At 42.5% G+C, this 25959-nt stretch overlaps 1 protein-coding gene across 2 annotated transcripts in view; it reads left to right on the forward strand.

The window, feature by feature from the left end:
• The window catches only part of WDR70 (WD repeat domain 70), a 183854-nt gene that overhangs the window by 29664 nt on the left and 128231 nt on the right, over nucleotides 1–25959 (forward strand). For both annotated transcript variants that reach the window (XM_084833092.1, XM_084833093.1), the window contains exons 6-9: nucleotides 4582–4641; nucleotides 7948–8081; nucleotides 19051–19204; nucleotides 20588–20664. In XM_084833092.1, coding sequence (XP_084689218.1) covers nucleotides 4582–4641; nucleotides 7948–8081; nucleotides 19051–19204; nucleotides 20588–20664 — 425 coding nt within the window. The remainder of the gene's footprint in view (nucleotides 1–4581; nucleotides 4642–7947; nucleotides 8082–19050; nucleotides 19205–20587; nucleotides 20665–25959) is intronic.

A 25959-nucleotide genomic window follows, 5' to 3' on the forward strand; every position in this document is an offset into this window, starting at 1 on the left:
GTACCACTGTGGCCAAGCTGCCCCTATCCAAGAGAGGCCATAGCTGGCATACCAGTCAAAACTGCAAAACTAGTAAAAGGTTCTCCGAGCCATTGTGGCCACTTGGGTCTCCAGTGGCCACAATGGTGGCTCTAGGAGTAACCCCAGACTATGAACCTGATCTTTCAAAGGGAGTACAACCCCAGCCAGAACAGGGAATAAACAGATTTGGGAAACATTTACCCACAGGGCTTCTGTCTTGCCAGGATTCAGCTTCAGTTTATTGGCCCTCATCCAGCCCATCACTAAGTCTAGGCGCTGATCCAGGACTTGTGCAGCCTCACCTGATTCAGATGTCGCAGGGAGATAGAGCTGTGTGTCATCAGCATACTGATGGCACTTTGCTCCAGATCCCCTAGTGACCACTCCCAGCAGCTTCATATAGACATTGAACAACATTGGGGACAAGATGGTACCCCACGGAACCCCATAGCTCAATTGCCAAGGGACTGACCAATAGTCATCCAATGTTATTCTCTGAAATCGACCCTGTAGGTAAGTCTGGAACCACTGTAACACAGTGCCTCCGATGCCCAACCCATGGAGCTGAACCAAGAGGATACTCTGGTCGATGGTATCAAAAGCTGATGAGAGATGGAGCAGAATTAACACGATTGCACTCCCACTGGCCCTCTCTTGATAAAGGTAATCCATCAGGGCAACCAAGGCTGATTCGAAACCCAGACTAGAATGGGTAATCATTAGCCTCCAAGAGTGCCTGTGGTTGTTCCGCCATGACCCTCTCAGGTACCTTCCCTAAGAAGGGCGTAGTCACAAGTAGGCAGTAGCGTCAAATACTGTTGGGTCCAGAGTGAGTTTCTTTAGGAGTGGTTGCATGACTGCCTCCTTAAGGACAGCAGGAATCACGCCTTAGCGTAGGGATGCATTTGTCACTCCCTGGACCCACCCTGTCATACATACCCCTCAGCTAGCTTTTATTAGCCAGGAGGGGCAAGAATCAAGAGGCCACATGGTCAGTTGCATTGCTGCAAGCACTCTGTCCACGTCATCAGGCTGCAGCAACAGAAACTGATCCCACAAAATCTGCCAGGCATTAGACACCTTGACTGGAGCTGCACTAACATCAGCATCAAGTTCACCGCAGAGACAAGTTATTTTGTCCTCAAAGTGTGATGCTAAAAGGTCATGGTGGAGCAAAGACTAGATCAAGAGTATGCCTCGCTTGATGAGTTGGGCCGATGACAAACTGAGACAGCCCCATGGTTGTCATGGAGACCCAAGCTGGAACTCCAGAGACAGCCTCATGTGGAAACTGAAGTCACTCAGAACTACCATCCTGGATTCCTCCAGCACCGCACTTGAGATCACCTCGGTCAAGATGAATGCTGGGTAGGAGGGGAGACGATACACCAGCAGCATCCCCAATTTGTCTATATGGCCTAACATCCCCACAAGGCCTGCTCTGAGGTGGAGTGGTTTCCTGGTGAGAGAAATGGAACCTGTGTAAGCTACAGCAATTCCCCCCTCCGGCCCTTCAACCTATGTTGGTGATGCACCGAGTACCCAGGTGGGCAGAGCTGGGTCAGACTAACCCCACCCAACTCACCCACCCAACTCTCAGTAATACACCCCAGATCAGCCCTCTCATTCACAATTAGATAAGTGATGTTCTTTGTGAGTAATGGTTTAAAGGGGTGGGACCCAAACATGTGAGAGAAAAGCCTGAGAAGATGCTTAGGTTCTATTGAATGAAAGCCACCAATTGGAAGAAGTCTGAAGGTTATTGGCAGGAAAGAATTGTTTCAGCATGGATTGTTTGGGAGCAAAAGGAGGCTATTTTTCAATTGGGAGCTAGTGAGCATTTAGTTCAGTTTGTGAAGGAAAGGGAAAGAAGAGTGCTTGAACAGAAGAGGGATTTTCTCCCTAGAAGATGTACATCATTCAAATGGGAATGAGAATGATGGGATTTGCAATCCAACACATTTGCTTGGGGGAGGCTGATGTATAGCGTAACATCTGTAAGTAATACCATTAGGAATATGGGGAAGCGCCATCAGTGGAAGAGCTCATGCTTTGCGTACAGAAGGTCCCAAATTCAGTCCCCAGCACCTCCACATAAGCCTGGGAAGACCCCTGTTTGGAACCCTGGAGAACTGCTGCCAGTCATTGTCGTGTACTGACCAGTGGTCTAACTTAGTATAGGGCTAAGGTGGGAAGGGCTCATGCACAAGCATTTTCATGCTCGCACTCCCTTCGATACAACTGTTTGCGTCTTACTTGGAAACAGCTGAAATAATAGAATCTGAGCATGTAGACCAGAGATGTAGAACCTCAGGCCTGGGGGCCAAATCCAGCCCCAAATGGTCCCTCTTTTCCCCAAACACTGATGGTTTGGTAAAGGGAGACATGATAGAGGTGTACAAAATTATGCATGGTGTGGAGAAAGTAGATAGGGAGATATTTTTCTCCCTCTCTCATAATACTAAAATGTGGGTCATCCCATGAAGCTGATTGGTGGAAGATTCAGGACAGATAAAGGAAGTACATCTTCACACAGCACATAGTTAAGCTATGGAATTCGCTACCACAAGATGTTGTGATGGCCACTAATTTGGATGGCTTTAAAAAGGGATTGAACATATTCATGGAGGAGAAGGCTGTCAATGGCTACTAGTCCTGATGGCTATATGCTACCTTCAGTACCAGAGACAGTATGCCTGTCTACACCAGTTGCTGGGGAACATGGGCGGGAGGGTACTGTTGCACCCAAGTTATGCTTGTGTGTTTCCTTTGGGAAGCTGGTTGGCCACTGTGTGAAAAGAATGCTCGACTAGTTAAACTCTTTGTCTGATCCAGCAGGATTCTTCTTTGTTCTTATGCTGGTGGTTTCTCAGATTTTGTACAGTTCTGCCCCCCTCCCCCAGTTCTAAAAGGTTGAAATGCCTCTCCTACAGGAGAGGCATTACTTAGTTACCAGCAGTAATAGCTTTAAGCTAAAATATTCTGATATTTTTGATATTTGTCCCTACTCCTTTTTCCCCACCCGCTCCTGGAATGGGGCCCCCAAGAGCTATTCTGAAATGGAATTCAGCCCAGGCTCAAACACGTTCAACACCCCTGAGGTAGACTGTCTACCTTTTGACTGCAACAAGAATGGTTTTGGCCCAACCTTGGGAAAGAAGCAGACTATCACGAGTAATTGTCTGATTTTATATAAAGTGGGGAATGTTATGTATAAATTGATCCTATTATGTAATGGTGCATGAGAGTAGGTAAATTGGTTTAACAATGGGCTTTGTTCTTAACCCAGCAGGTGGTGCTTCTGCTTGTACATTCAGCCCAGTAGTTCTGCTAGACGCAGAGGTTTCCTGTGTCTGTCTTTCTGTCCCCAAGCACTGGCTAGACTTGCCAGGCGGGTGGGGGAACCTTTGGTAAAGGGTGGTCTGCATAAATCACCATTTGCTGGTCACTTGAATGCTTCTGCTGGAAAAGAACATAACATCGTTATTAGTCATTGCATTACATGATAATCGTAGTTTATCTAATAGCTGTTATGCACTCATGCTCTCATTTCAAAAAGGAGTTTACCAGCGCAGTGTATTTCTGTCTTATCTGTTGAACATGGACAGTGTCATTAATTACTTGCAAGTATGTTATTTATTTATTACATTTTTATACTGCCCAATAACCGAGGCTCTCTGGGCAGTTCACAATTAAAACCATAAAATACAACTTGACAAGACATAATATAAAACTTTTAAAAGTTTACAAGTACCATGTAAAACCACGTAAAAGTAAAACCCAGCAGCAGTTACAGCCCAGGGAAAGCCTGTGTGTTTTTAGGAAGTGTTTAAAAAATGTTCCATTTTCTGCCTCCTCAGGGTTTTCCAGAGGATGGGTGCCACTTCAGAGAAGGCCTGCCATCGAGGTTCTTCATGGCGACATTCTGTTAATTTCAGAATGACCAGCAAGGCCTCCTTAAATGTCTTCTGGGTATATATAAGGGAAGGTATCCTGGTCCCAAGTTGTTTAGGGCTTTATATGATAAGAACATAACCTTGTACGTGGCTTGGGAGCAAATAGGCAGCCAGTGCAGTTCTTTTAACACAAGTGCTACGTGAGCATAGCTAGGTGTCCCAGTGAGCACCCCAGATGTCCCAAGTTGAGTGGGGTTTATAAGAAATAAATAAAAAATAGGTTTTAAAATCCAAAGTTCTGGCAGCAGAAAGCTAGATGATCTGTCCCCATAAGTAAATTGTTTTTGCTTTTGCAGCTTGCAAAATAGTTTTGTAGGAATTGCTGAACTAGGCATCATGAAAACCTCCTTCCCCTGCCCCTGTGAACACCCCAGGCACTTTTATGATATTCATGAGTAATTGCTACCATTCTTAAAAACAACAATGAAAAACAAGTGGGACTTACTTCTTAACAGACATGTGTAGGACTGCACTGACAGTATTCTGTGGGGATTCATTTATTTCTCCATTTCTATATTTTATTCTATTCTTCCCTTTATTATGCAGGAGAAACAAGTTTTATACACATACTGAGTATTTCTCTTAACACTATTGTCCTTGTTAGGACCCTGTGAAGAAGATTCCTGACTCACATGAAATTACACTGCACCACGGAACCAAAACAGTAAGTATCTTGGCATCTCACTTTCTTTGAGCACTGGGATAAAAAGCTTTGGATACAGAGCTTTACATTATTACTTCTTAAATTGTCTGTTAATCTGCAGCATATCCAATGATTTTCATGTGTGTGTGTATTAACTGCATATAAATGCAGGAGGCTTGATCCTCATGAACAGTGTGGGTATGTTCAAGAAGATGTGCTTGAATGGAAAATAAGTCATATGAAGGAATTCCAGTTTGAAGGAACTGGGAATGTTTAGCCTGGGAAAGAGAAGACTGAGGGTCGACATATAGCACTTTTCAAATCTGTGAAGGGCTGCCACATAATAGAGAGCAAAGGATTGAATCCAAACTTAGTCATACTGAGAGTAGATCCATGCCCAGAGTAGGCTTGTCCCATTGATTTCAGTGGGCCTGAGTTTGACTAAGTCTGGATCCAATCCAGTGACTTGATCTCTGCTGCCCCAGAGGATAGGACTAGATCTAATGGGCTTAAGTTACAGGAGGGTAGATTTCAGTTGGACATCAGGAGAGAACTGCTTGATGAGAAGAGCCGTTTGACAATTACCTAGACGGGTGGTGGGCTCTCCCTCATTGGAGGTCTTCAAGCAGAGGCTAGACAGCCATCTGTTGGGGATGTTCTAGTTCTGGATTTCCTGTATTGACCAGGAGGTCAAACTAGATTGCCTACAACGCACCCTCCAACTCTACAAGTCTATGATTCTATGAATTCAAGAACAGAGCCACCATCTAGCAAAAAAGCTACTGTAGGGCTTTTTCTACTGAGGGCCAATTCACACAGCCTTCAGAACTGTGGGAGCCACCTTCACATAGTACACTCCCATGCTGCTTGGGGCCACCAGCCTCCACTGGTGATGGGGAATGGCCAAGCTGCTAAATGGCAATCCCAATGATATTCTTGAAAAAATATGTTTCTTTATCCTTTTTCAATTTTCAGTCTGTGACTTAATTTTGTTGAAATATATTTCACTGAAACCCAAAGCTCCCATCCATCCTCCCTCTTGCGTAATAAATCAGTCAGTTGCTTGTGCGGTAGTTTGCACTGCACCACCATTCCATGACAGCCAGGCCAAGTTTGCTGTGCCCACTGCTCATTCTCCTTCTGTCACTTGCTGCCCAGAGCCAAGGTTTTAAGGACCCACTGCTCCCCTTGGCCTCCTCTCCAGCTCTCCTGTAAGGTCAGGTCACCAAGACTCCCATCTGTGTCTCTTCAAACTAATGAATTTAAGCTGTTGATTACTGTGTTCCTGTGCAGCTGAGAAATATCAGAAAAGATTTCCCACGTTGAAGATCCTTTCCAGAAACCTAATTAATTTCCCAGTTGCTTTGCCTGTAACAAGAGTGGTTTTCCCAGTGAAACTGCAGGGATAAATTTTCTCCTGACAATTTTGACATGTAGGTGAGCAGCGGAAAGTGTTACATAATCAACTGAGATATTCCACGTGTCATGTTTTCTGTACTCACAATTTACAGCTGCTTCAGCTGTGTACACAGCAACTGTCTAATGTGGTTTTGTCCTCTGTGGCACGAAGTATAGCGCAATCCATTTATACTGGCCTTATTTGCAAAGTCGGCTGGTGTCACCAATGAATAGGCCGGATGGTACTGGCCTGAAAAAGGAAACTTGGAATAGTAAAGGCTGTTGCATTTGTTTTAGAAAAATAACAAAGGAGGATAATTCAGAACAGAAATTTTGATATTGTGTTCAAAAGAATCTGAAGTAAATTAAGAACCAATGGGTACATTCCATTCCTTCCGGCCTAGTGGGAGGAGATCTCCATAGAGATCTCAACTGAGCCTTTAATCCTCATCCGCAACCAGCACAGGCATGTGTAGTACCAAGCACATCCATTATCTAGAGTGGGAGATAGATGAGTGCTTCCCTTAGGTTATTCAGCTGTCTTCCTTCTTCTCAAGGTCTCACACATATGCTCCTCATGTTGTATGTATGAGTAGCATGCACACATTGCTCTTGGGAGGAGAGAATATCATTACAATAATTTACCGTTGTTGTTGTTGTTATTTCATTTATTTATTTCATTTCTATACCACCCAGTACCTGAAGCTCTCTGGGCGATTCAGAAAAATTAAAACCAAAAAGTACACAGTAGAACAATACAAAAATATAAAATCATTAAAACCACAATATAACAATACAACCAGAATAAGACCAGAATAAGACCTAGCAGCAATGCAGAGATTTAAAATACAGATTTAAGACAACAAAGCTAAAAGACTAGAAAGCTAAAAAGCTAAAATTAAAAGCTTATTAACATTTCTATACCACCCAATAGCTGAAGCAATGTAAATATCTAAAAACACAATACATTAAAAAAAAAACTGAAGGAATAAAAGACATGGAAGAATACAGAAGTGCTGAAAAGACCTCAATGTAGGTGCCAGGCAGGTTTTTCTGGGAGGGCATTCCACAGATAGGGTGCTACCACTGAAAAGGCCCTCTCCTTAGTAACCACCCACATCAGCTTATTTAGCAGGGGCACCTGGAGGAAGGCATCTGAAGATGAGAGTAGGTAGACGTATATGAGAGGATATTTTTTTTCAGGTCCCGAGTGTTTATGGCTTTAAAAGTTAATACCAGCACTTTGAATTGGGCCCAGAAATGAGCTAGAAGCCAGTGCAGATCACAAAGCACTCACATAATATGATCATATCAACAAGTCTCTGTTAACAATCTCACTGCCCTATTTTGGACCAGGTGAAGTTTCCAGACGGTTTTCAAAGGCAGCCCCACGGACTAATCCATTGCACTAATCCAGATGACAGGTTACCAGAGCGTGGATAACTGTAGCTAGGCTATCTTTGTCCTTCCCAGCCCTTGTTTTCCTTTTATCATCTTCTGTCTTGTTCCTTATCTTCCTGCTTATCTGATTGAAAACAGAAGACTGGAGTTTCAGTAATTCTGCAGAGATGCATGAGTGTAACAACGGGGATGTAATTTAATCATCAGAAGTCTCTCTTCTTTCTAATAATTTTCTACCACACTAAAATTTTCGAAATATTACGTTTTTCTTTGAACTTTAGTTGCTCGAGTAGGAGGTCTACACACACAAGCTGTGTCCTTGATTTGGGCTGACTGCTGCCTTCCATTGCAGGGGAGGCTAGCGGGGAGGGCTGCAGTGCAAAAGAGGGGTTTTCCTTCTTTTGCACAGCATCGGATGCAATCTAATGAAAGATATTAATATATTACCCATGTGAGACATACATACATGTCGTTAAATAGATCACTCATAAATTGTTCCTATAACAGTTTGTTTATCTTGCTTTATAGGTGTCTGCTTTAGGATTGGATCCTTCAGGGGCCCGTTTGATAACTGGAGGCTATGACTATGATGTTAGATTTTGGGATTTTGCTGGAATGGATGCATCTCTTCAAGCTTTTCGATCCTTGCAACCATGTGAATGGTACGTCCTGATTTTACCCCTGCAGAAACTAATGATAACTTAGTAGCAGTACTATATAGTATGGTAGCTCTCCCCAAACCACACATTTTTGAGATAAAAGGGTGTGGTCATATGTGAGGGTGTTTGGGCCAATAACAACAAAGTGACTCTCCAATCTGTGTGCCAAAATTGCCATCACGATTTTCCTTCAGTGAAAATGAAAATATAATGAAAAAATAAGGGCATCATCTCTAAAATTGGTGCCAGACATTGAAAAAAGAAATCTTATATTTTACTTTTCTAGTTCTTTTCCTGTTGGTTTACCACAAATGTTCCAGAAACGAACAATAAGAATTCAGAAACAGTAGCCTTTCAAATCTTAATGGAGTTTGTGTTGAAAAGTAAGATTGCAAACAGTAAGATTGTTTTTAAGACTGGAATGAAGACTTAAGGCATTGTTGGTTGTGCTGTGACTTCAGATGGATTGCATGATGGATTGCCACCATTTTGTAGCTCTTTGGGGAGGGCAGGAAACAGAGAGAAGATGAACATACATACTAGAAATGAATTGGAAGTTGCACTTTGAGTATTTAAAGTGGGTCTTCCAAGTACTACTACACTTGAAAATATTTCACATGCATGAAAGTGTAGTAGTGCAAGACATTTTTGTCTCATTTGTTTTTTTGTAAATCTAGGGTGGGACATTTCGTATTAGATCACTACTACTTCGTGTAGCCTATTGGCTCTTCTGAGTTCTGAACATATTTTTTTTTAAGTACATGTTGTAATTCTCATACTTGGCTGAGCTAAGTTGGAAGAGGTGCTAGGAAAGATTTCAGACGTTGCCCTCCTTGGCACAGTACGTATTGTCCACCTTTTGCTCTGCATCTCTCCATTTCCCATGACCTTATAACTGTATTGCTTTATTTACTGACAGATTTAGAAATACCCATTTACTGATAAATTTGGAAACACCAACTGAATATATTGCCATATTTTATGAAAAAAGGGAAATAATTTTAACAGTGGTAGTTCTGTTAAGTCTAATAAAAAGTTTGGAATGTGTGCTTCTCACTTGAGTGAATCTTCATACTTTGAAATTTTATCATGGCCAAGCTAGTTAGGTGCCTTATTTCATATCCCTGCATTCTTCTCTTAAGGTCAAGGTAGTTGTAAATAGACAAATCACATTAAATCTTTGGAATTGTGCTTTCTTTTGAGACACGGTCTGTATTTAAATCAAGAAATGGTTGCATTTTGAATAATCACCAGGAGAGAAATTGTTACATCGTACTTCACTCTGCATCTGACAACATGAAGTACTTGTTGTCAGACGGAGTTTCCAAGCAGTTTCTTCTACGCTAAAGATAGATTTGAAGACTTGTATTCTTCTGGAGAAGCTTCTGAAATGAAAGCAGAAATATATTTGGCCAGTCGCAAGACTGTCTGCATTCACATGGAACGATAAGCCAAGATTCTGGCAAATACTGGTTTACTGTGAATTGAGCTATGTGCTGTTGCACTTTGCCTATTCCCTCCCACTTGGCTCTTCCCACTAGTGTGAATGGGTAAGCAAACCAGAAATGGCTTGCTTAGCATGTTATCTGAACCCAGAATCCTGGCTTGTTGCTCCCAACTAAGCCATGATTTGTAAGCCAAGAACAAATTGGTTTAAAGTCCTGGCTTGTAAAGGGTGCAACAAGCCAGGATCTCAGATTCAGAAGACATGATAAGCAAACCCTTTGTGGATTGTTTAGTCATTTGCTCTAGAGGAAAGAGCCAAATGGGAGTGAAAGGGTGGTGTGTGCAAGCATGCAGCTAGTTCACAGTATTCCATTCCGTGTGAATGTGTCCATAGACTCTCTTTGGATGTAACTAGTGAATTAAACCTGATGATTTCAGAGTAGAGCCACATGGGCTAGTGTTACGGTGGGGAAATGTGGATTGCCTTTAGTTTATTCTATGATACGTTTTTACAAAGAGAAGTAGGGTAGGGCAGGAAAAGCACACACCATCTCCCACTTTATGGTTTTCACATCAAATCCTCAAAACTCCTTGTTGAACTTGGGGCAGATTAAAGAGCAGTTTGGTAGCTTTGTAGGGATGGGGCACCTTCCAAAAGGGGAAGTTAAAAGAAATATGCAGTTGCATGTGCAGATAATGTATGCGCCCTTACAGCTTGCAGTCTCAATGCTTAATATCACAGCAGTATGATAACATGGTTTTAATCTTGACTAATAAAATAAGCAGTGTTACTGACTTCCATTCTGAATGTTTCTTAAGGTCTGTAAAGGTGATAATATATTTTTAAGCTTGAATGTTTTATTTAATGTGTAGGTATTAAAAAAGAAAGAGCTCCAGATAAGTCACATCTCTTTCCCTTGAAATCATATGTGCAAGCACTTGTATCATGCACTCTTTCTCTTAACTCCCCCTTGTCCCCACTCCTCCACGTTAATATTTGGCTGCAATAGTATCAACAGAACTGTGATGTCTGCATTTTATTCAACTCTCTGCGTCAGGAATCTTCTCTTAGGGTCACTGGATGTTGTAAATGCTCTCTAATACTTGGACCGATGTTGGCTTTTGCATTTTGGCAGTCCTGATCTTAAACACTCGTCACTATATATTCTCTTGAAGTTTCCCATGTCTTCTGGCTTGAGAATAATAAGGGAGAGGAGGGGAAAACCCTTTAGCTTTGGAAGCTCAAAAGTGGCTGATTCTAGGCCTTTTTGAACATTACTATCTCCCTTCCACTCCCGCTCACTATATATGATGGGATTTGGAGTGATCTTCAAGCTTGCACTCTTCCTTTGTTTTGTTGTTGTTTATTCGGTCAGTCGCTTCCGACTCTTCGTGACTTCATGGACCAGCCCACGCCAGAGCTTCCTGTCAGCCGTCGCCACCCCCAGCTCCCCCAAGATCGAGTCCGTCACCTCCAGAATATCATCCATCCATCTTGCCCGTGGTCGGCCCCTCTTCCTTTTGCCTTCCACTTTCCCTGGCATCAGCATCTTCTCCAGGGTATCCTGTGTTCTCATGATGTGGCCAAAGTACTTCAGTTTTGCCTTGAATATCATTCCCTCAAGTGAGCAGTCTGGCTTTATTTCCTGGAGGATGGACTGGTTTGATCTTCTTGCAGTCCAAGGCACTCTCAGAATTTTCCTCCAGCACCACAGTTCAAAAGCATGTATCTTCCTTCGCTCAGCCTTCCTTATGGTCCAGCTCTCGCAGCCATAGGTTACTATGGGGAATACCATTGCTTTAACTATGCGGACCTTTGTTGTCAGTGTGATGTCTCTGCTCTTCACTATTTTATCAAGATTTGTCATTGCTGTCCTCCCAAGAAGTAAACGTCTTCTGATTTCTTGGCTGCAGTCAGCGTCTGCAGTAATCTTTGCGCCTAGAAAGACAAAGTCTGTCACTGCCTCCACGTTTTCTCCCTCTATTTGCCAGTTATCAATCAAGCTGCTTGCCATAATCTTGGGTTTTTTGAGGTTTCCCTGCCACCCAGTTTTTGCACTTTCTTCTTTCACCTTCGTCATGAGGTTCCTCAGCTCCTCCTCACTTTCAGCCATCCAAGTGGTATCATCTGCATATCTGAGATTGTTAATGTTTCTTCCAGCGATTTTAACTCCAGCCTTGGCTTCATCAAGCCCAGCACATTGCATGATGTGTTCTGTGTACAGGTTGAATAGGTAGGGTGAGAGTATACAACCCTGCCGTACTCCTTTCCCAATCTGAAACCAGTCCGTTGTTCCATGGTCTGTTCTTACTGTTGCTACTTGGTCGTTATACAGATTCCTCAGGAGGCAGACAAGATGACTTGGTATCCCCATACCACCAAGAACTTGCCACAGTTTGTTATGATCCACACAGTCAAAGGCTTTAGAATAGTCAATAAAACAGAAATAGATGTTTTTCTGAAACTCCCTGGCTTTCTCCATCATCCAGCAGATATTGGCAATTTGGTCTCTAGTTCCTCTGCCTTTTCTAAACCCAGCTTGTACATCTGGCAATTCTCGTTCCATAAATTACTGGAGTCTACCTTGCAAGATCTTGAGCATGGTCTTACTGGCATGTGAAATAAGTGCCACTGTTAGATAGTTTGAACATTCTTTGGTGCTTCCCTTTTTTGGTATGGGGATAGAAGTTGATTTTTTCCAATCTGTTGGCCATTCTTGTGTTTTCCAAATTTGCTGGCAGATGGCATGCATTACCTTGAAAGCATCATCTTGCAAGATTTTAAACAGTTCAGCTGGGATACCATCGTCTCCTGCTGCCTTGTTATTAGCAATGCTTCTTAAGGCTCATTCAGCCTCACTCTTCAGGATGTCTGGCTCTAGCTCACTGACCACACCGTCAAATCTATCCCCGATATTATTATCCTTCCTATACAGATCTTCCGTATATTCTTGCCATCTTTTCTTGCTCTCTTCTGCTTCTGTTAGGTCCTTGCCATCTTGTTTTTGATCATACCCATTTTTGCCTGGAATTTACCTCTGATGTTTCTAATTTTCTGGAAGAGATCTCTTGTCCTTCCTATTCTATTATCTTCTTCCGCTTCTGCGCATTGCTTGTTTAAAAATAATTCCTTATCTCTTCTGGCTAACCTCTGGAATTTTGCATTTAATTGGGCATATCTCCCCCTATCACTGTTGCCTTTTGCTTTCCTTCTTTCTTGGGCTGCTTCCAGTGTCTCAGCAGACAGCCATCTTGCCTTCTTGGTTTTCTTTTTCTTTGGGATGTTTTTTGTTGCCGCCTCCTGAACAATGTTGCGAACTTCTGTCCATAGTTCTTCCGGGACCCTATCTACTAAATCTAGTCCCTTAAATCTATTCTTCACCTCCACTGCATATTCATGAGGAATATTAGTGAGCTCATTTCTAACTGATCTGTGGGTCTTCCCTATTCTCTTTAGTCTGATTCTAAATTGTGCAATAAGAAGTTCATGATCTGAACTACAATCAGCTCCAGGTCTTGTTTTTACCAACTACATAGATGTCTGCCACCTTTGGCTACAAAGGATGTAGTCTGATTTCGGTGTAGACCGTCTGGTGAAGTCCATGTATAAAGTCGTCTCTTAGGTTGCTGGAAGAGAGTGTTTGTTATGCGCAGTGAGTTGTCTTGGCAAAATTCTATCAGCCTATGTCCTGCTTCATTTTGTTCTCCCAGACCATGCTTGCCTGTAATTCCAGGTGTCGTTTGACTACCCACCTTAGCATTCCAGTCTCCTGTAATGAAAATAACATCTTTTTTTGGCGTACTATCCAGTAGGTGCTGCAGATCCTCACAGAACTGATCTACTTCTGCTTCTTCAGCATCTGTTGTTGGGGCGTATATTTGGATCACTGTGATGTTAAATGGCTTACCCTGAATTCGAATGGAGATCATTCTGTCATTTTTTGGATTGTATCCAAGCACTGCTTTAGCCACTTTATTATTAATTATGAAGGCTGCTCCATTTCTTCTGTGGTCCTCTTGTCCACAGTAGTAGAACTGGTGGTCATTTGATGTGAAGTGGCCCATTCCAGTCCATTTCAGGTCACTGACACCCAAAATGTCTATATTTAATCTTGACATCTCCCCAGTAACCACATCCAATTTGCCCTGGCTCATAGATCTTACATTCCAAGTTCCTATGGTGTGTTGATCTTTAGAACATCGGATTCGTCGTTCACCACCAGCACCATCGGCTGCTAGCCGTCCTTTTGGCTTTGAGCTAGCTGCGTCATCACATTTGGGGCTAGTTGAACTTATCCTCTTTCCTCCCCAGTAGCATTTTGACCATCTTCCGACCTGGGAGTCCCATCTTCCTATGGTATACCGCCATATCTCTGGTTGTACTGATCCATTTAGTTTTCATGGCAAGAATACTGGGGTGGGTTGCCGTTTCCTTCCCCAGGGATCGTATTTAGTCTGACCTCTCTGCCATGACCTTCCTGTCTTGGGTGTCCCTTCACAGTTTAGCTCATGACGTCATGGAGGAGCTCAAGCTCCAGCACCATGACAAGGTAACGATCTCCTTTGCTGGAGATGGTTACCTTTCCTTTGTTTATCCCTTTGCTTTTCTCACCACTTGTTCAAAATACCATCCAAAACAAAATGAAGGCATACTTTAATAAAGTAACAATAATAAAAAATGATTGCAAGTAAAGACAGCCAAAAACTGCTAAAGCGCACACAATTGATATAGCTCTTAATGTTTATGCAGAAGTCATGTATACATTTTACTGCAATTATATGTAATTTACATGGAATAAAATCCAACTATTTAATGCCTGAAGGCTAATAATTTCTTTTATCTATTAGCAATATTTCTATGCTATTTCTCAACCCTAAAAAGAGATCGAATAACTGAAATGTTGGAATAAAGACAGAGAGTTCTAAATTCTTGAATCAGTACATGTATATTCTTAATGAAATAACATATTGGCACAGAAATCATGACCAAGTTCTAAATTCCTGAATAGACAAGTATTTTTTTTAAGTGACTCATTAATAAGGGAAGCAAAGTACAGGCATCTGGTAATATCTTGTTTCATTCTCATGGCCTAGGATCCCAAACCCTCATCCTCAAAGGATCCCAATCCTTTGTCCTCTGAGGAAGCTCCAGGGATAATGGTTCTAGGAGATACCTTGGCCACAGAAAGGCATCATGGGGCTTCCACCTTTCTAGGATCCAGTTCATCAGAAAACCCTCAGGGATCAGCTCCCCTGCATTCAGAAGTGTTGCATTACTGTCCTCAGACTTTGAGGACCCCGACCATGAAGACACTAGCATACCCCAGCCACTCCCATGTCCTTGCATCCTGAGATTGCTAGAACAGGCCAGGGCTGTGGCAGGGCCAACCAGCATAAAGGCTCTACATTTCTATTTAAGTCTCAGTCTTGCTGTGCTCCTTGTTGGAGCAACATAGAGACAACCCTGTCTAGTTCCAGCCCCAGCACCATTCAGAGCTTTCCGTTGTGCTGTTCTCTTTCCATCTTGCTTCCCGAGAAACCTGACCAAATCTGACCCCTGCTCAAGATCAGATCTGTAGCAGAATCCTGCAACCCCAACTACATCACAGAGCATCGTCCAAACCCACGGCCTGAAATGGTACATTCATTGAGTTTCATCAGATGCTGTCATGGAATAACCAAAATGCTTCCTCCATATGCACCTGTCATAGATCAGGACCAGGACCCCTTGGAGATGGAAGCCTCCAGCAACAGTGACTGCCAAGGAAGCACCAGAACTGGTCCCTGGTCTGAAGCCCACTTCCTCAGATCTCATGTCCTATCCACATGACCCCCCAGGAGGAGCCACTGTCCTCTGACTCCTCTTTGAACACCTGTAATGAACAGGGAGATCCTGAGGTGTAGTCCCTAAGCAGCTCCTCATCCTCCAACTCTCACTCACCAGGAGAAGCCAGTGCTTACAGGAAAAGGCTGCTGGCCTTTAACATCTAGATGCAGCACCGGAGGGGGTGGAGCTTCCAGAAGGACTCTCCTGGCCAGACTATAAATCCCAGTCTGTTGCTTCCAGTCAGTGCTGGGTTAACTTGTCTGGGTTAATGTGCCAGTCCTCCATGACTGCTGTCCTTGGTCCTGAAATTAACTCCCATCTCAGATGTGATCCAGCCACCTGTCCCACATCGTGCCTCCCACCTAGAGCAGACAACAGACTCCAGGATGGAGCAGGACAAGACCACTCTTTCAGGGCTTTCAAAAAAGTGGCCATCAGCTACCCAAAACCCAAGACCTTCTTAAATGGTTAGTAGTTTTATCCAGTGGCTATCATTCTTAAAATAACCAAGTCTACTGGCTTCATCTAGCACAGTATTATCTACACTCGTTGGCAGCGGCTCTCCAGGGTCAGGAAGAAATCCTTCCCAGGCCAATCTGGGACCTTTAGCATGCAAGGTATGTGCTCTGCCCCTGAGCTACAGCCCTTTCCCTTGATGGTTTGCTAATGGGAAGGTATTTCTGGATGCTGCTTGGGCATACACCCAAGATCAATATTTTCATTTCAATTAGCTGATCTAGAGTAGTGACTGCCACTCTTGCAGGGATTGCTCTATCCATAAAATTTCAGTGAGCAATTTCAGGAACAGGAAATGCATACAGTCAGGGCCAGAAATATTGGAACAAGGATAACTGTTTTGGCAGTTGGCCTCTGTACACCACCACATTGAAGCTGAAAGGAAACACACCCAGATGGGAGTGAAGTCAGGACTTGCAGCTGTAATTGAAGGGGTTTGACAAAAGTGGGGCACTAACCATTCCGGAAGGACAGCCAGTGGCTTACACACACCCCCGTCGTTGGTGGCTCATAAGTAAAGGAATGAATGGCTGACAAACAGCTGCATGGCCAGGTGTGGCCTGTTTCCTGGGTACCCCATGACCAATCAAGCAGATAAAAGGCCTGGAGGTGGTTCTGAGTGTTACATTTGCCTTTGGTAGCTGTTCACTGGAACTCCCAACAGAGGTCCAAAGAGGTGTCCATGCGAGTGAAGGAGGCCATCATTAGGCTGAGGAAACAACATAAAGCCATCAGAGAGATAGCAAAAACAGTAGGAGTGGCCAACACAACAGTTTGGAACATCCTGAAAAAGAAGGAATTAAGCTCAGCAACAGCAAAAGGCCTGGAAGACCACAGAAGACAACGAAGTGGATGACCGCAGAATTCTGCTCATGGTGAAGAGGAACCCTTTCGCAACATCTAGCCAGGTCAAGAACACTCTTGCGGAGGTAGGCATGTCATTGTCAACATCTGCAGTCAAGAGACGGCTTTATGAATGTAAATACAGAGGCTTCACAACATGGTGCAAACCACTGGTAACACCCAAGAACAGACAGGCCAGATTAGCCTTTGCCAGAAAACACCTAAAAAAGCCTGCCCAGTTCTGGAATAAGATTCTTTGGACTGATGAAACCAAGATTCACTTTTACCAGAATGATGGGAAGAGAAAAATATGGAGAAGGAAAGGAACAGCTCATGATCCAAAGCGTACCACATCATCTGTCAAACATGGTGGAGGCAGTGTTATGGCATGGACATGTATGGCTGCCAATGGAACCGGGTCACTGGTGTTTATTGATGACCTGACTGCTGATAAAAGCAGCAGGATGAATTCTGAAGTGTAGAGGGCTATACTTTTTGCTCAGATTCAGCCGAATTCTGCCAAACGGATAGGACATCGCTTCATATTGCAGATGAATAATGACCCAAAACAAGCAGCAAAAGCTACCCAAGAGTTTCTGCAGGCAAAGAAGTGGGATGTTCTTCAATGGCCAAGTCAGTCACCTGATCTCAACCCAGTAGAGCATGCTTTTCACTTCCTGAAGACAAGACTGAAGGCAGAAAGACCCACAAACAAGCAGCAGCTGAAGGCAGCTGCAGTCAAGGCCTGGCAAAGCATCTCGAGGGAGGAAACTCAGCATTTGGGTGATGTCCATGGGTTCCAGACTTCAGGCAGTCATTGACTGCAAAGGATTTTCATCCAGGTATTAAAGGTGATCCTTAAGTTTGAAATGATGTTGGTTTGTTCCATTACTTATGAGCCACCAACGATGGGTGTGTGTGTATGCCACTGGCTGTCCTTCCTGAATGGTTAGTGCCCCACTTTTGTCAAACCCCTTGAATTACAGCTGGAAGTCCTGACTTCGCTCCCATCTGGGTGTGTTTCTTTTCAACTTCAATGTGGTAGTGTACAGAGGCCAACTGCCAAAACAGTTATCCTTGTTCCAATATTTCCAGCCCTGACTGTATATTATGTGAAATGAATTGAGGATTAGTATTGGGACAGAGAGGGACAGAAATGAAATGTGATGAGAGTTTCTAGGTAAGCCTAAACTAATAGTAATTAAGGTTGCTCTTTCAATGCAGGTTAAAATGTGTTTGGCTTTTTAATATGATTTGGTGACGCACAGCTTAGGGTAGATTTGCTGTTTGTCCCCTTGAATTACTGTCATGTTAATTTTGTGTTCTGCCTGTATCTGCATACAGGTGGGTTGTGCTGGGAATAAATGAATTGTCCATAGGGTGCACAAGTGGGTTTCCATCATCCTGTGGATTTAACTAAGCTGCAGATGTTGAGTAATGCAACTCTAATTGTGTGCATTAAATGCATTACATAGATTTACATTGATCTTGGCTGAGATTCAGGAATTCACATGTGCACCAGACTCTTCAGCCAGTTTCATTCCGAAAAAAGCTCCCCTGAGTTTACAAAATAAACTTTTTTTCTAAGAAGTTAACTAATATATTATAAATCTATTAATAAATAAATCTATTAAGTTGTCTCCTTGAATACCTTTCAGGAGAGAGGGAGCCAATTTTATTGATCAAATAAGGCCGTAAACTTCTGTTAATTAATAATCAGTTATAGTTATAAATAATAAAGTTATAGGAGTTTCCATTGTTCTGTAATGCAAATTCTTGCTGCTTTAAATAAATTTAATAATTCTAAAATAACAATTTCAGCTTTTGCTTTTAATGTCATAACAGAATTATCTTTTCATCAAATGGAATATCATAGCCCATCATTTTTATTAACTTTTGTTCAAAACTCCCTTCCAAAATCCTTATACATCTGGACAGTTCCAATGCTATGAATAAAATCTGCCTAAATAAAATTACATTGCTTACAGTTCTTAATAGTGTCTGTCTAAAATTTACTCAGTCTGTATGGCATAAGGTGCCACTGATAAAAGTGTCTTGAAATAAATCGTTTTCAAGTTGGCACTAGTTCGTCCGATAAATATATCTTTCAGTAAAGTGTCTCTTGCAATTTAAAGGTTTTAGGGTGTTTTACAGGTATAGGGTTTGGGGTGAGTGTTTTTTTTTTTTTTAAATCAAGGATAAATTTCTTGGTCAAAAGGTGGTGGAAAACATTTCTTGTGTTTACGTTGTTTTATAAAACTACCGTAATATTTTTCTGTTCTCTGACACTCATGATTTCAAGGATGGTGCTATTGACATCTTCATCCCCTAATTTTTCAGTCACCAGATAAAGTCTCTCCAGTATAGCAGCACAGGGGATGTAATTCTTGTCGTCGCGGGCAATTCTCAAGCTAAGGTCCTTGACAGAGATGGCTTTCCTGTAATGGAGTGTGTAAAAGGAGACCAGTACATTGTAGACATGGCAAACACCAAGGTAAGCAGAGAAATGTCTGGCTTAAGCTGTGTGTCTTTATAGACCGTTTCCCTATCCTCAGTGGAGGTTGACAAACCATGTGACAGCTATCTGCACTGCAGATACTGGCAACCCCAGGATGGGCACAGAGGACAACCCCAAGAACTGCCACTTTACACCTTCTATTCCGTTATACTACATTATATCGACATTATACTTCCATTATGACCACATGTTAGTTGGTGATTGCCATTTTCAGCAGGAGCCCCACATTCATCATCACACATTTAGTTCTGTCCTTGAGCTAGTGCTGAGCTCTATAGTAAGTTACTTGAACACACCATGGCATGGTGTGTCTTCATTTGCTGCCCATGAACAAAAGCTCTGAGAGCCATCTGTTGAGCAGACAGGGTGAAATCCTACATTTGGTGAGCAGACTTGGCCTTCCTCTCTTCCCCCCCAGTTGCGCCTCCTGCCCCCATCTGCTTTGGAGCATCCCACAAATGTGTTGAGCTTTGTTTCCTTAAAAATAATGTGGGTATTCTCATTTTATAAATATTTAGAATATGACTGCAATCAAAGGACAAATTTAGTTATAGTGCTATATTTGCTATATGGCGCCTAGAAGTTGCTAAAACTTTCTCCATAGCATCTTTCAACACATTGAGATACTAGCCTGGTTCAGATCAGGTCTCAGCTTAATAAACCAAGATATAAATGAGCCTTTTGCCCATGCATGCAGCCTCTTCTCTTGAGTTGCAATAAAACTAGGAAGTCTGTAGTTAACTATAGTTTCCTCTCTTTTGAGCTGGGAAAGTATGCTTATTAGGTTCAGAACAATCCAAGATCTTAAACCATGGTTTTGCGGGAAACTGTGGTTAGTTAGACACTTCCTGGTTTAATCCTGACTGAAAAGGAAGAGTGGAGGACTATATCTCAGTTTATTAAACTGATGAATGATCATCTGGATGTGTTCTATATCTCTGTTAATTCTGCAGAGCGTTTTGAAAGTATAATGGAATCCAAGGTGTAAAGTGGCAGTTCCTGAAATTCGATTTGCTTGGTAACTACAGAATTATCTTTTACATTAAACATTAAAAAGAACTAGCTAGATACAGTTGTGTATTCAGACAAACATGTTTCATTGCTCAGAATAGCAGTGATTTATGTAAATACTGAAGGGGCATAAGCAAAGATGAAAGAGAAGATATAACTAGGGGCGGAAAGATTGAGAATGCTTAAACATAAGCACTTGAGTGTCAATGTTTTGGACTGTTGCATGATTCTGTTCTGATGCACAATTTGTGTCGACTGAAATGTTTAGAAAGGAAGGGAGCACAAAAAATTGTTCTACAAAAACATTGCTTGCTTCAAGGTGTCATATCCACACCTTCTGTTCCTTAGGGGCACACAGCAATGCTTAATTCAGGCTGTTGGCATCCCAAAATAAAGGAGGAGTTTTTGACGTGTTCCAATGACGGGTGAGTGTTTTTGCAAGACTTTGCTACAGTATTTACGGAATAGGCTTTCTGTTTGGAATTCCGCCCATTCATTTACTTTGCAGAATTTAGAAAAGAGGCTGGGGTTTAACTGGATCGGGTGTCTAATCCGCATTATCAGTGTCTGTACCCTGAAGCTCTCTTACAAATGCTTCACAGATGGCATCCTTTAACTCGATTCAGACATCACACCAAACCATGGTTTTTATTTTTGAATGTACACACCAACCATGATTTAGAATGGCTTGTTTGGTTTGGTTTTTCATCTTTTCATTTGGTTTTTCAGCTTATGGAAGCAGAGCGAGAGCCGTAACTATGATTTATCAATTCAAATGTCACTTTAAATCATGATTTGAAAATCATGATTGCTGAAACTACTATTTATAATCCCAGGAGACTGATTGCAAACTACGCTCAATGCCAAAATAATATTGAAGCTCCTTTTAACTATGGTTTGCTGTGATGTCTGAAGTGAGCTGGAGAGATTTTTTTTAAAAAATGTTGTTTGTAATGACATTTGCCCCAGTCTGGAGCACCATGTGTGTTCCAGCATGCCCGTGAAGTCCCCCCATTCTCAAGGACTTCTCCACTGAGCTTCTGCATAGTGCACGGCTCAAGAGTGTAAGAGGATGTGCATTTTGAGCTGCCCTTTTCATTAAAGTGAATGAGGAAGTCATTCAAACAGTGGTGTTTCATGTGTGCATTGGAATCCTCATGTCCAAAAGGCCAAGTATCTCATGATCAGTTTGCAGGGAAGGAAAGATAATTATAAAATTAAAACAAAAAAAAATGCAGTGTGGTTGGAGTATTTTCTTGTTTTTAAAACTAAGAAGATATTGAGAACTTTCAGTTCCTAGCACAGAAAATAAACCAAGTTTTAATATCTCAGTAGCTACTAAGATTAGACTGAATAACTTCTGTCTCCTAGGATTATAAGTAGTAAGGTGTTTTGCTGTTCCGACACATCTAAAAAATAGAATTTTTACTTAGCAGGACAGCTTTTGACAGTGAAAAATAAGAAACAACATAGTCCAGACTTTCCCATTTTCTCTGTCTAAAAGTGTTTAGCAGTTATTCCAAATATGGGTTCAGGGAACATTTCATGTTGAAACCTCTATCCTGATCACGGGATTATAATTATGTTTCCAAAGACACCAAATTGCCTTACTTAATAAGAAAAGTATTTGAAACTATTCCCTACTAGCGGTAAGCGTCTCTTATATGTTCACACGCCAAGGATCGGGACTTAGGACGCAACAATGTAATACCATAACAGACCTTTTATAGATTAACAAGAGTCATTTGTCAGAATGACAGGACTACTTTTCATATTAATTGGAGTGAAAACGATTTTTCTCCGAAATTGGCGGTACTCTGCAGAGGGGCCCGTCCTAGCACAGTTGGAAAAAGCATGTATTGAATTTTTCTTGAGGTGGGGTGTGTGTGTTATTTTTTGCTTTATCTTCTAAGCTGCAAACAATTAAATATTTAGTCACATGAATAAGGTGGTGTGTAACCCAGGCCAGTTGCACAGTCCATGTGCTGAAAAAGAGCACATGTGCGTCTCAAACCACCTGTGATTTATACGTGGCAAGGGCATACATAAGCCTGGGACTTCCCCTCACATCACACAGTCATCCACAGCCCATGTGCCAGGGGCCTACGTGATCTGGCATTTAATAATTTGGTTGTTGACGCAAGATCCCCGGAAATAGGGAAGGCTTCTCTTAATTAGATAGCTGGTAATGTCTGGCAGTCATTACGCTTTTGGAGCATGCTCACTGACAAGTGAACTGATACAATTAATCCGTTGGGTCAGATGTGGTTATATTTGAGATCTCCAAATCACCCGAAATTCGCAAGGAGAAAAATGGACCTCTTTGCAGTGGGGTACCTTCATGCAGTTATATTCGTCCCACATGTGGATCAAACTTATAGAACTGGTGGTTTAACTTGGTGTTGTCCAGTTTTGAACATGCGCCTAGATATGTTACATTGTGCTAAGCCAATTACTTGTTTCCCTCGGTCCCCTACAGAGGATTAGCAGCCCTGCTAATCTCTCTAGAAGATGATGGGTTGGTTGTGACTTGCGACAAATTTGGTTCCCTGCTTCACTATCCCATGAGTCAATGTAAACATTCATTTTTACTCCTTTTGGATCTTTGGTTTATGAATTAAACCAATTTCACATCCCAGCTACTGTAACAATGAATGCATCTAACTGCGGTCTATACGGTATTGTGTACTTGCAGTACTCACAGGGGAAAATGGGCTTCCTGTATATTTGTCTGCAATGTTATCAGTATCCCTCTCAATCCTTTAGCCCAGCCTTCCCCAACTTGGTGCTCTCCAGATGTGTTGGATGACAAAGCTCATCAACCATGGCCATGCTGGCTGGGAATGATGGGATTGTAGTCCATCCCATCTGGGGGCACCAGGTTGGGGCAGACTGCTTTAGGCCTTGGTGGAGATTCACCTTTGACAGAGTAGAGGATTTCCAAGCCAACTGTTCCAGTCTTGGCCCTGGTGGTGCTGTAGAACTGATTGATATGACCCAGACTTCCTTTTTCTTTCTTTTTTCTGAGACCTTCAATATATTACAACTTCAGTATATTACGACTGAGTGTTCAATTTTATTTTATTGTATTTTGCTTCATTCTTGCTTACCAACGAGAAACTTCGCATCTTCCATTTCATATTTCTGTTGTGTACTCATATCTTACCACTGAAACATTTACAGCAAATGCTGTTTTGTACAATGGCTACTGGGTGGTGCTCAAGCATTGTGAAATAACAAAAACTTTTCCCAGAGAACTAGTCTCAACTCTGCAAAGGTTTCTGGTTTCCATCAACCTCAGGAATAGAAATCCCAAGGTTGTTCCCAAAGTCTCTATTTTTCTTGGCAGCCTGTTTTCTGAGTGGCTAATGGAAACAAATGCCTACTTACAATGTTCCTTCAGTTAATGCGTTTACTGCTTCAGCAAATTAGGCTTCATTATTATTATTACTGTAGGCTATAATCTATGAGATGTGGCTTTTGTTCTGAAGGACACAATCAATTTTTCTTGTTTTCAAGAATGTAACTACGGTTAAAATGTTTTCAAAAGTGCAACAGAAAAGAAATGGGAAATTGCTGATATTTGGGTAATACAGTCAGGGCCAGAAATATCGGAACAAGGATAACTGTTTTGGCAGTTGGCCTCTGTACACCACCACATTGAAGTTGAAAGGAAACACACCCAGATGGGAGCGAAGTCAGGACTTTCAGCTGTAATTCAAGGGGTTTGACAAAAGTGGGGCACTAACCATTCAGGAAGGACAGCCAGTGGCATACACACACACCCATCGTTGGTGGCTCATAAGTAATGGAACAAACCAACATCATTTCAAACTTAAGGATCACCTTTAATACCTGGATGAAAATCCTTTGCAGTCAATGACTGCCTGAAGTCTGGAACCCATGGACATCACCCAAATGCTGAGTTTCCTCCCTCGAGATGCTTTGCCAGGCCTTGACTGCAGCTGCCTTCAGCTGCTGCTTGTTTGTGGGTCTTTCTGCCTTCAGTCTTGTCTTCAGGAAGTGAAAAGCATGCTCTACTGGGTTGAGATCAGGTGACTGACTTGGCCATTGAAGAACATCCCACTTCTTTGCCTGCAGAAACTCTTGGGTAGCTTTTGCTGTATGTTTTGGGTCATTGTCCATCTGCAATATGAAGTGGCATCCTATCAGTTTGGCAGCATTCAGCTGAATCTGAGCAGAAAGTATAGCCCTGTACACTTCAGAATTTGTCCTGCTGCTTTTATCAGCAGTCAGGTCATCAATAAACACCAGTGACCCGGTTCCATTGGCAGCCATACATGCCCATGCCATAACACGGCCTCCACCATGTTTGACAGATGATGTGGTACGCTTTGGATCATGAGCTGTTCCTTTCCTTCTCCATACTTTTCTCTTCCCATCATTCTGGTACAAATTAATCTTGGTTTCATCAGTCCAAATAATTTTATTCCAGAACTGGGCAGGCTTTTTTAGGTGTTTGCTGGCAAAGGCTAATCTGGCCTGTCCGTTCTTGGGTGTTACCAGTGGTTTGCACCTTGTTGTGAAGCCTCTGTATTTACATTCATAAAGCTGTCTCTTGACTGTAGATGTTGTCAATGACGTGCCTACCTCCTCAAGAGCGTTCTTGACCTGGCTAGATGTTGTGAAAGGGCTCCTCTTCACCATGAGCAGAATTCTGCGGTCATCCACTTTAGTTGTCTTCCGTGGTCTTCCAGGCCTTTTGCTGTTGCTGAGCTTGCCAGTTAATTCCTTCTTTTTCAGGATGTTCCAAACTGTTGTGTTGGCCACTCCCAATGTTTTTGCTATCTGTCTGGTGGCTTTATGTTGTTTCCTCAGCCTAATGATGGCCTCCTTCACTTGCATGGACACCTCTTTGGACCTCATGTTGGGAGTTCCAGTGAACAGCTACCAAAGGCAAATGTAACACTCAGAACCACCTCCAGGCCTTTTATCTGCTTGATTGGTCATGGGGTACCCAGGAAACAGGCCACACCTGGCCATGCAGCTCCTTGTCAACCATTCATTCCTTTACTTATGAGCCACCAACGATGGGTGTGTATGCCACTGGCTGTCCTTCCGGAATGGTTAGTGCCCCACTTTTGTCAAACCCCTTGAATTACAGCTGCAAGTCCTGACTTCACTCCCATCTGGGTGTGTTTCCTTTCAACTTCAATGTGGTGCACAGAGGCCAACTGCCAAAAAAGTTATCCTTGTTCCAATATTTCTGGCCCTGAATGTATATTTTAAATACCCATTGATGGTGCTGAAGGTAACCTCGGAAGAAGGCAGGTGCAAGTCAAAATATATGGATTTGTACTAATTGCGAACTCAGGTGATGAGTTAACAGTGGCTGTGTAGTGAAAACAGAGCCACTGAGAAGCAAAATGGAAGGTATTGGCATGGTCAGGGGAGCCAAATGATTTGCAGAAGTAAGCCCCCACCCCCTTTGAAAAAAATAGCCCAACAAGAACTGAGCATGTTGAGCGGCCTCAGAATTCTGACTTACTATTAGAGGGATGGGACAGTAAACAGGATGGGAGGGGTGTATCCTAGAAAAGGGCCTGGCTGTTTACCTAGGATCCTAAACAGGAACACTGCCCACTGCAAGAGTTTGTTGCAGACCCCCCCCCCCCCAATCTGATTTTCAAGAAGGGTAAATGCATACAAGCATCGGTTTGCTAATCCCAGAGTGTTCGGAAAAGATGAACTGGAAAAGG

This window comes from Heloderma suspectum, chromosome 2 (assembly GCF_057233095.1).
Source record: "Heloderma suspectum isolate Gila_16-S chromosome 2, 16-S_ref, whole genome shotgun sequence".
Classification (NCBI taxonomy): Eukaryota; Metazoa; Chordata; class Lepidosauria; order Squamata; family Helodermatidae; genus Heloderma; species Heloderma suspectum.